Here is a 12,396-nt window from a genome sequence, read left to right on the forward strand (position 1 = left end):
CATTCTTTCCATCTGGGAGGTGTAATAGCAGATTGCATTTTTTCAACTGAGATTTTACATAAGAAGATCTAAATTCTGTGTAGATTGAATGCTGTGTTATGGTCATTTTGTGCATACCATGAGCCAGTGCTCAAATGTTTCCAGAATTCAGTTGGACACTATATTGAGAAGGGAAAAGAGGAGGAAATTCACATTTATTGAGTGCCTGCCTCCTATGCAACAGGCACATTCATATATATGGACACCCTCAGGATACAAAAAACCTTTCACTTGGCACAGTAGCACATGGTGTATGGTGCCAGCAGAGTATCAAAGAGAAGACATAGCTCCACTAGGGAGGAGGATCTAAAGTGATGACCTGTTCCAAGTCTCTATTTTGGGGGATAAAACAAACCAATTCCTACGACTATCCTATGGATAGTAAATCCTTCAATATTTATGCAGTAGTTTAACTTTTCTCTGAACTTAATACAGAAAGCTTTGGTAGAATTTGGTAGGCACAAAATAGGTGTGAAAAGCTCCATTAAAACTTCCAGGAATACAAAGAGAGTGGGAAGTATGCAAAGCTTTTAAAGAAAATTGTTAACTGCTAGAGAGGGGTTTGCAAAATCATGTACCTGCAGGCACCAGTCAGGCAACACAATGAGTGAGGCGTAGGGTGAGAGCAATGTGCTGGAGACGGCTGCCAGAACCACTCTGGCCCATGTTGGCCACATGGGAAAGTAGCCCAGGAAAGCTAGATATTCCAGTTTGTAAAACAAACAAAAGCACCTGTAGTGGGGTTCCATTTGTAGCCTGTTATAAAGCAGCAATGCTTTACCTCTAAAAGTTATGAGAGTAAATCACTATTTGACAACCAAGCTTTCAGATTTTTATTTCCAATAAACTAATTTGTAATAGACAAATAGGATTGCTTCAAATTTAAAAGCTTCTACACAACAAAAGAAACAATAACAGAGTGAAGGGAAACCTTCATAATGGAAGAAAATATTTGCAAACTATGTATCTGAGAAGGAGGTTAATATATAGAATATATAAGAAATTGAACAATGAAATAGTAAAAAAAAAATGATTTAAAAATGGACAAAAGACCTGAGTAAACATTTCTCAAAAGAAGACATACAAATGGCCAACATATATTTAAAAAACAAAAACAAAAACAAAAACAAAAACAAAACCCTGAACATCACTGGTCACTGGGGAATTGCAAATCAAAACCACAATGCTATATCAGTTCATCCCAGTTAGGATGGCTATTATCAAAAAAAAAAAAAAAAAAAAAAGAGACAAAAATGCTGGTGAGGGTGTAGATCCAGGAGAAATCTTTTACATTGTTGGTGGAAATGTGAACTGGTACAGCCACTATGGAAAACAGTATGAGGGTCTTTTAGAAAAATTAAAAACAGAACTACCATATGACTCAGTGGTCCTTGTACTGCGTTTATGCCCAAATAAATGAAATCTCTCTGTCAAAGAGGTATCTGGGGAACCAGCAGTTAGTGTAATGACTATGTCGCTGGACTCCCACGTAGTCGACTGCGGTTCGCGTCTCGGACCCGGTGGCTTAAAACTCACGCCGGGCGCGTGTGCGTGCGTGCCCAAGATCCCGAGAGGAGAATGGAGGAGAAGGGATTGCGGCGTGACCATCCCCCCTGGGGGGTGATTTCTCTCTTTCTGTCTCTATGTCTCTCTCTGTCTGTCTGGCGAGTGTACGCGCCCTATAGTGAAAACCTCTCAAAAAAAAAAAAAGAGATATCTGTACTCCCATTTTTATTGCATTACTGTTCACTGCAATAAAGATTCAAGATGTGGAATCAACCCAAGTTGATCCACCGGTGGATGAATGGGTAAAGAAGACATAGTATATATAAACAATGCAATACTCTTCAGCCAAAAAGTAGAATGACACCCTGTCATTTATGGCAACATGGATAAACTTGAAGGACACTGTGTTAAGTGAAGCGAACCAGTCAGAGAAAGACAAATATCACCTGGTATCACTTATGTGCAGAAGTGGAGAGTAGAATAATGGTTACCAGAAGCTGTGGAGGGTACAGGGAAGAGGATGTGGAGAGATTAATTAACAGGGATAGGGTCACAGATGGGAGGAATTTATTCACAGAAGAGTAATATTGTTAACACTATTGTATTGTATTATTTCAACATAGCTAGAAGAGAGGATTTTTTTTAATATTTTCACAACAAAGAAATAATGACATTTGAGATTTTAGATATGCTAAGTACCCTTATTTGATCATCACACAATGTATACATACATGAAAACATCATACTGTAACGTATAAACATGTACAATTATTACATGTCAAAAAAAAACCTAGCTTTTTGTCTATGAGTGATATGATACATTAAGACCTCCTTTCTCCTCTCATGGGTACGTGAGAAATCTTTGGTGAGCATTCTAAATTTGTGAAATGTCCATTAGTAAAAAAAACCTGCTTAGCTTTTTTTTGTCTACTCCTTTGTCACCTACACATTTTTTTTTTTTTTTTTTGGAGAGGTTTTTGCTATAGGGCATGTCACTCACGAGAAAGAGAGAGACAGAGAGACAGAAAGTGAGAAATACCCCCCAGGGGGGATGGCCACACAGCAATCCCTTCTCCTCCATTCTCCTCTCGGGATCTTGGGCACACACGCACACACGTCCAGCGTGAGTTCTAAGCCACCGGGTCTGGGACTCAAACCGCAGTCGGCTACATGGGAGTCCAGCGACATAGCCATTATACTAACTGCTAGTCTCTCACCTATACATTCTTGCTAAAATTTTCACTAAGCCTTTTATTTTGTTTCTATAACACCAAATAACTTTTCATAAAATATACTTAGGTGTCATTTCTCAACTCCATCACCTTAGATAGATAGCCATGGGACTAAATGCTGTCCTAGAAGATGTGGGCCAAAGCTTTGAGTAGGGTTTCAGGAAAGCCTTCTCTGTCTTTCCTGCCTCCTGTCCTTGGAAATCATGACCAGTACAGTGAAGTGGTATTGGGACTGGATGTTGTATGCTGAGATTATGGAATGAAAAAGAGGGGGCTAGCAGTTAGCATAATGGCTTTGTTGCTGGACTCCCACGTAGACGACCACAGTTCGAGTCCCGGACTTGGTGGCTTAAATTCACACCAGGCACGTGTGTGTGCGTGCCCAAGATCCCGTGAGGAGAATGGAGGAGAAGGGATTGCGGTGTGGCCATCCCCCCGGGGGGTGATTTCTCACTTCCTGTCTCTCTGTCTCTTTCTGTCTTTCTGGCGAGTGCATACTCCCTATAGCAAAACAAAAACAAAACAAAACAGAACAAAAAAGACAATGCGCCTGGGTCCTGATGGCTGTGGAGGGCACGTCACATCTCGGTTACCTACTCTTGAGCCCACTAGATGTTTGAAAAAAATACATATTTTTAAAAATTCTTATTTTAACTTTTTCTAATATGCAGCTGAACACAGTTCTAACTCACACAGTCCTAAAACTTTTTTTTTTTGTAAATTATAGAATACTTTTTTCTTTCATAAAAAGGATACAGAAAATAATGAAACATTATGTCCTCACTACCTAAGCTACGGAGATATTAACGTTTTCCTTCTGCTCTCTCTTTAAACAACTCTTATTCCTCTTTGTATAATTTCTTTGGCTCTTTTAGGGCATGTATTCTATACGAACATTTATGTAATCATGATTTAAAAAAAATGCCTGTTGGGATCCTAATTCGAGTCGCATTACATATATATGTCAATTTGGGGAAATTTACTTTGTTATGGTTTTTAGATTTCTCATCCAAGGATGTAACGAGTCTTTTTATTTGTTCAGATCTTATTTTATTTTCAATGAAATTTTATGATTGTCTTTATAGGTTCTGCAGTTTTCTTATTTGATTGATTTAGAAATATCTCACAGTACTTAAGTTGTATTTTTATGTACTGTGTTAACTGTTTCTGCAGCCCATAGAAAATAGAAACAAAGAGCCACTGAAGAAGACACAGGGCTGTGTGCAAGACAAAAAACTTTGAATGTATGCTTGCAGAGTGAGTTCTTCTGCTCTCCAACACTATACGAGGCTGGGACTGCAAATGAGAGCAACTTGGAGCCTTCAGAGTGGAAAATCAGGAGTGTAAGGAAAGGAATCCAAGATGAAATGTCCCGAGGGAGGGGCCCCCACTAGCCCACCATCCCCTGAGGGCAGTCTACACACAAGAGTCCTAAGGATAGGATAGCGGATCTTGGATACCAAGTATGAGAATGTGGACAAGGAGGGAAAACCTTGCTTCTAACCAAAGTAGAAATGAATAGAAACAGTTGAGAATTTTTCTACATGCTGGGGGCTGCAAGGACCGTTGCATTTCCCAAACTTATAGAGCTATCAAAGCCCCCTAAAACACTTTCTGTACTGTCTCCAGAGGATAGTTTTAGAAGGTCATACCATACCGAAAGTTTATAAACCAGTGATTGAAAACTCAGTTGCCTTTCATGGTAGTGGTGGAGGATGTGGCAAAGTGGAGAGTGACTATCTCTTTAAGGGCATTCCAAGTCAGCTTTTTAAAGTAAGGGGCTACTAAACAAGACACAGTTTATGCCTTCGGTTGACCCTAGACCCTAGGGCTCCAGTTACAGATGTTGGAAGATGCTTTTTTGTCATTTAATAGATTAGTACTTTCTAACTTTGTTCATATCACACAGACATAGAAAATATTTCTATTGGAACAGTGCAGCAAATGGAGAAAGTTCTTCCAGGCTGAGAAAACTGGCCAATGGCTCTACTCTGCCCCATCTTCCCAGCCACATTACATTATTAAGTTAGTGATCAGATAAGAGAAGGATGTTCTGCTTATAACAAGCAATAAAGAGAATCTTTATCTTTGACCTATGTACAATATGCTGGAAACTCCCTAACAAACTCTGAATCAAACTGAGACAAAGATGACATCAATAAAAAAGAGTAGCTAAAATATTTCCATTATTTCAGCCCTTATTTAGAACTGATGATTCTGTACCTTTCATCATGTACTTCCTGCTCAGACATGGAGAATAGAACTGTGAAAAGTGAACATCTGTAAGTGCCAAAGCAGACCCCAGAGACCATGTAGTCCAGTGTGTGTGTGTGTGTGTGTGTGTGTGTGCACGCGCGCACATGTGTGTGATTCGAAAATCTCGCACCACATATGCGTTGAGGGTGTGAAATCTCTTGACCTTGGCTTTGGCTCTCCCAGCCCTGTCTCACTCCATTCCTGTCTACCAGGGAGGCCTCGAAGTGGTTCTATAAAGCACAGTGTAGAAAACCAACATCAAATCCTTTTATTATAGTTTTAAGGCCCAAAGAACTGAAGATAATCTCATTAGCTAGGGACTGAACTATGACTAGAAATATTAGGTAAGCAAATCAATTACGGAATCTCAGAAACAAAATGCTTATAAATGGCTAATCAGCATAATCTATTTACTCCCAGTGATAGTAATCTGTGCAATGCAGGGGGGTTCTGCTCTGGCCAAAGTCATGAGGAAAGTAGATTTTTATCATTCTTTTACTAGCCATTGAGCTTTGGAATACTCTGCTCCCTATCAAATATTTAAGAATCTCTTATTGGTTTTGTATCTCCATGTGTATTTATACTAACATGCTACTTCCCCTTAGGATCATTAATTAATGCAGGATAAGAAAGGAAATTATATTGCTATATATTAATTACTAGAAAAAAAAAAACAGGGTTTTTCTTCCTCTCAATAAAAGAATTTCAGGATAGTGGTAAATTTTTGGGACTTTTCTGAGGTTGCCCCCCATCGAAAAAAAAACAAAGAGAAAGTTTTCATATAGACAACTGGTCTACACAGATATTGTCCATTAGCCATTAAAAAATGTTTCTGCCCAGCTATTGAAAGAAAATTCTGTTGTGTAAATGTTGCCCTTACGGAAAAAAACTTGGTAATCACAGAAAAAACTTGGTAACTTACATAATCAGCACATGAAAGGATTTGACAAGTGCTTATATCTAGTTTGGTCTACCTGTTTTTCTGACATTGTGCAGTTTGAATGACTGAGAAATTCAAATTTACTTATTGTAGAAAAATCTATTTTTATTCTAGATGTTACTACGAAAAGAGATTTTCAATAATTGTGAGTGTTAAATAAACCATGCCATTCTCACTTAAATTTAATTAAACGAGCTTACTCTAGATGCCTTTTGGAAGTCAAGCACAGTGCTACTGATTTCCTATGACTTCTTATTCATTGGGGGTGACATTTCAAATCACTGTCTCTAATAAATGACCTTTATCTATTAGCATCTCTATGCTATTGGGAGATCCCATGACAGGCTATCATAGATTATAAAATAGGACATTAAGGAACAAATTCTGCTCTAACCTCTTCTTTTACTTTACAGATGAGGAAACAGAGGTCCAAGAAATGTGGAATGTCAGTTGCACAGAGGTGATGCTATGTGCTACACAACATCCACTCCAGACTCAGCCTGCCTCCCCTCTCTCTGTGGTGAATCGGAATCCCTCAGGAGCTGTGGACCATTGCACCGGCATCTTCTGAATTAGTCACCATCTGGTGACCCAGGCTAAGCTGCTAGTTGTAAAGCTCAAGTTGACATCTGGGTCAGGTTACCAACCTCGAGAACAGCCTGGTGCTCTTTCAACAGCTGATGACATGAGGGAGGGGACAGACCTTGTGGTGCCCAGAAGGCTTGCTCTGACAGGTCCCTCCCTTGCTACTATATTAGCGATCTTCAAAACGTTCTGTAAAATATGTATTATGAAAAAACTATGCATAATTTCCATTTTTTCCCCACCAGAATAAGCTCATATTTTAATTCCGTTTTTTTTCTACAAACTTTCTGAGGTGCCCTAGTATATATGCATAAAAAGCAAAACCTTGGTTATAGCTTGTTGCTTGCCCTTGGTTTTAGAGCATTGTTTTGAGTAAAAAGAAAAAAGATTAGATGATTTCCTTTGGGAATAATTTCATCCTGTCTGCTTCCTTGCACATGGATTTGAAGATGATTTCCCTTGGCATATTTTTAGGTTTAGAAGCTAAGCTTATAGGCATCAAGGCCCAGAGCCAATTCTTTTTCTTTTCAAAATCAGAACTTTAAAAAGTCTTTTTCAAGTAAGTCTTGACTCTCTCAAGATTAGTTTAAATCCCTACACAGCATTTAGACAATCTTTGTACTACACTGGTGACAGTAATTTAACGTGATTACAGACTCAGCTCATTGAGGTGGAAGGGCTGGGCTCTCAGACTATTTTGCCCACTGGAACATGACACTAACAGAGATTTAATTTTTTTTCTTTTATATGGTGGGTTCTTTTAGTAGTTTTGTGAAACCTAGTTTACTCAAAATAATAGTTTTAAGTGTATAAAATAAAATAACACAGGATAACAAAGGAAATTATATACACATATTTACAAAAACTTCTTTAAAATTGTTTGTGCTTTTTATTAACGTGGTAAATAACAAGTCTTAACAATTATCTTGACTAGCAGATGGTATGGAGGTTAAGGAAGCTGAACCTCACATGATTGATGGTATGGTTTGTGTGCCTGACCCAGTAGCTTGAAAAGCATGCTGGGCATGAGTGTGTGCATGCCCAAAATCTCAAGAGGAGAATGAAGGATAAGGGATTGCAGCATAGCCATCTCCTAGAAGGGGTGATATTTTTACCTTTTACCTCTGTCTCTCCTTTTCTTTCTTTGGCAAGTACACACACCCTATTAGCAAACAAATAAACAAATGAACAAAAAAAGAATGACCAAGTTTTACTTTATTTATTTATTTTCTGAACTTTGCCAGAGGATGTAAGCACTTGTTGAAAAGAGACAGAAATGGAGAAAGAGGAAAGTGAGAAACACTCCCCATGGGGAATGATCACACCCACACCACAATCTCTTTTCCTCCATTTCTTCTCCTTTTGGGATTTTGTGACACAAACTGTCTTGCGGGATTTAGCTGCCTTAACCATCACACCGTTGGAAGACTTGAATTATCAAAAATGTGAATCATCAAAATTTCTAAGTCAAGTTGAGCATAAACAATAATTCTCTATAGAAATATCTGATTTGTATTGTTTACAAAGTTACAACCCTGATAGTAGTATTGAGATTTATTTTCTGTATTCAGGATTGATGGAAATTCTAAATTTCAGTTGGTAGAGATGTTTTTCCCATTGGTGTTCATGAAACTCACTGAGTTTCCTACATAGATTCATTAGCATAGATCAGATTAAAAACTGCAGTTAAACTAAGATTTTGTGAATGGAGTTCTGAGAAACCCTAGGGACTCATGGAATGGGACAAATCACAGGTGTTTTAAGCTTTGGTTTCTTCTTAAAAATTGCTAAATGTTGGGAACCAGCAGTTAGCGTAATGGCTATGTCGTTGGACTCCCACGTAGTCGACCGCTGTTCGCCTCCTGGACCCGGTGACTTAAAACTCACGCCAGGCGCATGTGCGTGCGTGCCCAAGATCCCAGAGGAGAATGGAGGAGAAGGGATTGCGGCATGACCATCCCCCCTGGGGGGTGATTTCTCGCTTTCTGTCTCTATGTCTCTCTCAGTCTGGCGAGCGCACGCGCCCTATAGTGAAAAAAACCTCTCAAAAAAAAAATTGCTAGGTGTTTTGTGAAGCATTCCGTGTCAAGCCATTCCCTTGTTTCATCATGTTCCTGAACTGCAGCCTCACTCACACAGCACTGTTCCCCAAATACAGGCTAGGGCTATGCCAGGAAATCAACTTGAACACTTGATGAAGATGAAACAACTGCAAATAAATAAGTATTCTGTGACTTTAGAGAGTTTAGAAACACAAGCTAAAGGGATATCCGCCTCTTCCTAACTCCCAGGCTCTAAGGCCCATTGACCTTCAGAGTTATGGACAAGGACAAGAGCCCTTGAGGCAATGGCTCAACAGAGGGTAAGGAACTATTTAGCACATTAGAGAGGTCATCTTGGGGGCTGCTTGAAAGAAAACATTTCTCCCGGGTTCTGATCTGAAAGACTGACTTCACTGCCTGAAAAAAGTGATGCTATGATTTCAATTTCTTTTTTAATTCAGTTGAACCTGGCCTCAGTTACCCTCTCTTCCATCACACTAACTCCTTGGTGTTGACTTTGTTCTTTGGTAATTAGTAGTACCATGTTTTTGTCTCAATTTATCCAATCCAAGTTCTACGCTATCATCCCTATACAAAAACACCATCAAGGTATCGATGTCGAGACAGGAGAGGATTTAATATTTTTAAGAGAGTAGACTCAAGGAAGAAAAAATGAACAAATGATCGATGACTTTTTCAAAGTTATTCATAATTACCAATGGAGAGAAGACTGAGATGGAGGAAATTCATGCAGAAAATTTTTTTACTCTTAAAACCAAATATAATCACATCATTGAAATCTGGGTTTACATTGACATGTTACCTTTTTATTTAAGAAATAAAATTAGGCAAGGCATTTCTGCTATATTATCATTATGAATATTACTAGTCATTTATGAGTTTATCTCTCTTAGCTTATCTGATTCTTGAAGTCATTTCATAGACTAATAACTATTAGTCCATCTTTTCTAACATGGGCTTTCTTTATCTGTGGAATAAACAAAAAGGAAGCCAATGACCCTCGCTGATCTTCCTCTCCATGTTTTTATTGCAGCCACCATTTATCTGCGTCTCCGCAGTTTGTTTTCTTAGTAAAGTATGTAAAGAGCGATTGCAACGGCTTTCTCAGGTGTCCTCAATTTCAGCTTTTCAGCGCTATTTATTGGGATAAGACACTGACAATCCTTGGTTTTCTTTATTTTCAAAATAAATATACACTCCCTCTCCCTTACAGTTGTTTCTCATTTCCTAAATTATCTCTCTGCTATTGTTGCTAACAATCTCACAGTGTCTTTGGACTTTTGACCAGTCTTCTATTTTTTGGTAATGTTCCCAGGACAAACAGGTTGGTAAACCAGTCTGAGAACCACCACAGGCCAGATAAAGAGTCCATTTTTCCCTTCCACAGGATTTACAATCCTTGACTCTAAGCAATATGGGAAAATATGCAAAAACCTTCCTCCCTGACTTCATTCCTGGAGCCGAGAGTTGGCCGCAGGCATTCTCTGTGTTTGTATCCACGCCACACGCATAATGTTGGCACCACTGGTGTGTGCCTAGAGAATGCTTTCCCAACAGCCACCATCTGGTTCCAAATACGATGCTATACCCACTCAAACTTTTTTCAAGGATGTGGGAATGAAAAGTGACAATTACCTGCCCTGTCATTTCTAGAGGGGGTTCTGTTTTAAACTGAACCAAAGAAAAACCACAGACTTTTGTACCACAGCCAGTATCTGAACACGTTTGGCTTCTGAGTGTCTTAAATTTCTTCAGTTAAAATACACTCGTATGTAATATTTATGCTGCATTTTCCCTCTCCCAGCAGGCACACAAACCACACCAAACTACTCACCGAGCTATCTGTCAGTGGGTCTCTCATGTTGAAATGCTTTTCGCGTTTGTCCTTTTTACCTACGCTCCTGCATTCTGGAACACTGAAATCAAGACTGGGTGTGCCCTGGACTTCCGGGATTCAAAGGGCCAAGAGGACGTCAGTCCTTGTCAAACATACCAAGGAGGAAGTCCCAGCCCTGGACTTTCATCCCGTTTGTTTCCTGAAAAAGCAAAGTGCTGCTCTGGGTCAAAAGAGCCAGTGAGCGATGGTGAAAATGACTTCTGTAAATATTTAGAGGTCAGGACACTGAGTCCAGAACAGTGTAGCCTTGAGAGAAGGCCCAGAGCTGCAACATGTCCCCAATAATCTTGGCACTCAATGTGATGGTGGAGGGATTCACATTTTCTCATCTTGCTATATAACACATTTGTCAATTTTCTATACTTTATGATGCTTTGATGCTTTGGGCTTTGTGAACCTGAGGAAAGAATACCTCTTCAAGGTTAGCTAACTCCTAGAGATGGCCAGGAGCACAACTTTGATATACAAACCAACCAATCCAGGGTCTACACTGCCTGCTACCTCCTTTATGTAACTCTCACACACTAAGCACTACTCCCCCTGCCCTAAATCACCCCTGGCCTGGGTACTGAACAACTAGAGACCTACATCTATAGAAGTGTAGCTATAAAATTCCAGTAGTGGCTATTAGGGAGTGGACATATATTAACCACTTCTCTGGGCCTACCTCAACCCAACCCTCACTCCCAGCCCAAAGGGACCAAGAAGCTAAACCCTCAACTTAAGAGGACTTGGCTACATTTAGCCTTATTTTTCATCACTGAAAAGGATAAACAGAAGTAGAAATCAGCCATCAGCAACTTATTCTTGTTTTCTCTGCAGCTGTGGTTCCAGTTGTCCATCCATGTATTTCCAGCTAGTGGCCAACTGACCTGTGATGGATATTGGCCAGACTATGGCAGTGTGACTCTGGCTGGCAGGTAGGCAAGAGCAGGCCTCAGCCTGAAGGAAGCACCATCAGCACAGTCCAGTGGATACTCCAGAATCTGAACACATCCAATATCACCTTTCCTGCTGGACCAATCTCTGTTCATCCATCCCTGGTGTGCAGGCTCCATTCAAAGTTCATTGAAACTCTGGAGAAGAGAAAGGGAACAATTTGGAAAGAGAACTCATTTTGTTTGCAACTGTTGCGGGATGGCTTCTGTGATGGTATCCAGGATCTTGGTGTTTCTGACAAAGAATTAAACAAAACATGTCAATAGTGAAAGGAAAAGGTAGTTTATTAAGAGAAAGTGAAAGTACACTCCAGAGAGATAGGAGTGGGCCTGAGCAGACAGAGAAAATGTGGCTCAAAAATCTCCAGCAGTTGCATTCTGAGAGATTCACAGTATTTTAATCTAGATCATGTCAGTTGATTATTGCCTGGGCCCATTGGTTGTTCTCATCTCATTGGCTCTATCAAATGTGGCTGGGCCCACTGATTCATCTCATGGGCTATATTAAAAATGGCTTGGGACCAGCAGTTAGTGTAATGGCTATGTTGCTGGACTCCCACGTAGTCGACCACGGTTCAAGTCGCGGACCCAGTGACTTAAACTCACGCCGGGCGTGTGTGCGTGCGTGCCCAAGATCCTGAGAGGAGAATGGAGGAGAAGGGATTGCGGCATGGCCATCCCCCCTGGGGGGGTGATTTCTCACTCTCTGTCTCTCTGTTTCTCTCTGTCTGGCAAGCACATGCACCCTATAGCATAAACCTCTCCAAAACAAAAAGAAAAAAAAAATGGCTTAATCATCCCCCACTGGAAATTTCCTCCTTACATTATGTTGGACAGGGAATTTTCTGCCCTGGTTGGTTTTTCTATCTAGCCACATGGGAAGACGCTCTAGCTCTCTTACCCTATTCCATTTGCTAGCTTTCTGCTTCCTGATGACCAG

The 12,396-nt window shown here is 40.0% G+C and overlaps 1 protein-coding gene across 3 annotated transcripts in view; it reads right to left on the bottom strand.

Moving 5' to 3' along the window:
* The window catches only part of NOSTRIN (nitric oxide synthase trafficking), a 72,854-nt gene extending 62,173 nt beyond the window's left edge, over positions 1–10,681 (bottom strand). For 2 of the 3 annotated variants that reach the window (XM_006153568.3, XM_027773846.1), the window contains exon 1: positions 10,456–10,680. In XM_006153568.3, coding sequence (XP_006153630.1) covers positions 10,456–10,482 — 27 coding nt within the window. In that variant the 5' untranslated portion in view covers positions 10,483–10,680. Of the gene's footprint in view, positions 1–10,455 lie in introns of all 3 variants that reach the window. The other variant, XM_014589793.2, reaches the window with a different exon arrangement.
* Positions 10,682–12,396: the final 1,715 nt, after the last annotated feature.

Source organism: Tupaia chinensis, unplaced genomic scaffold (assembly GCF_000334495.1).
Source record: "Tupaia chinensis unplaced genomic scaffold, TupChi_1.0 Scaffold000381_1, whole genome shotgun sequence".
Classification (NCBI taxonomy): domain Eukaryota; kingdom Metazoa; phylum Chordata; class Mammalia; order Scandentia; family Tupaiidae; genus Tupaia; species Tupaia belangeri.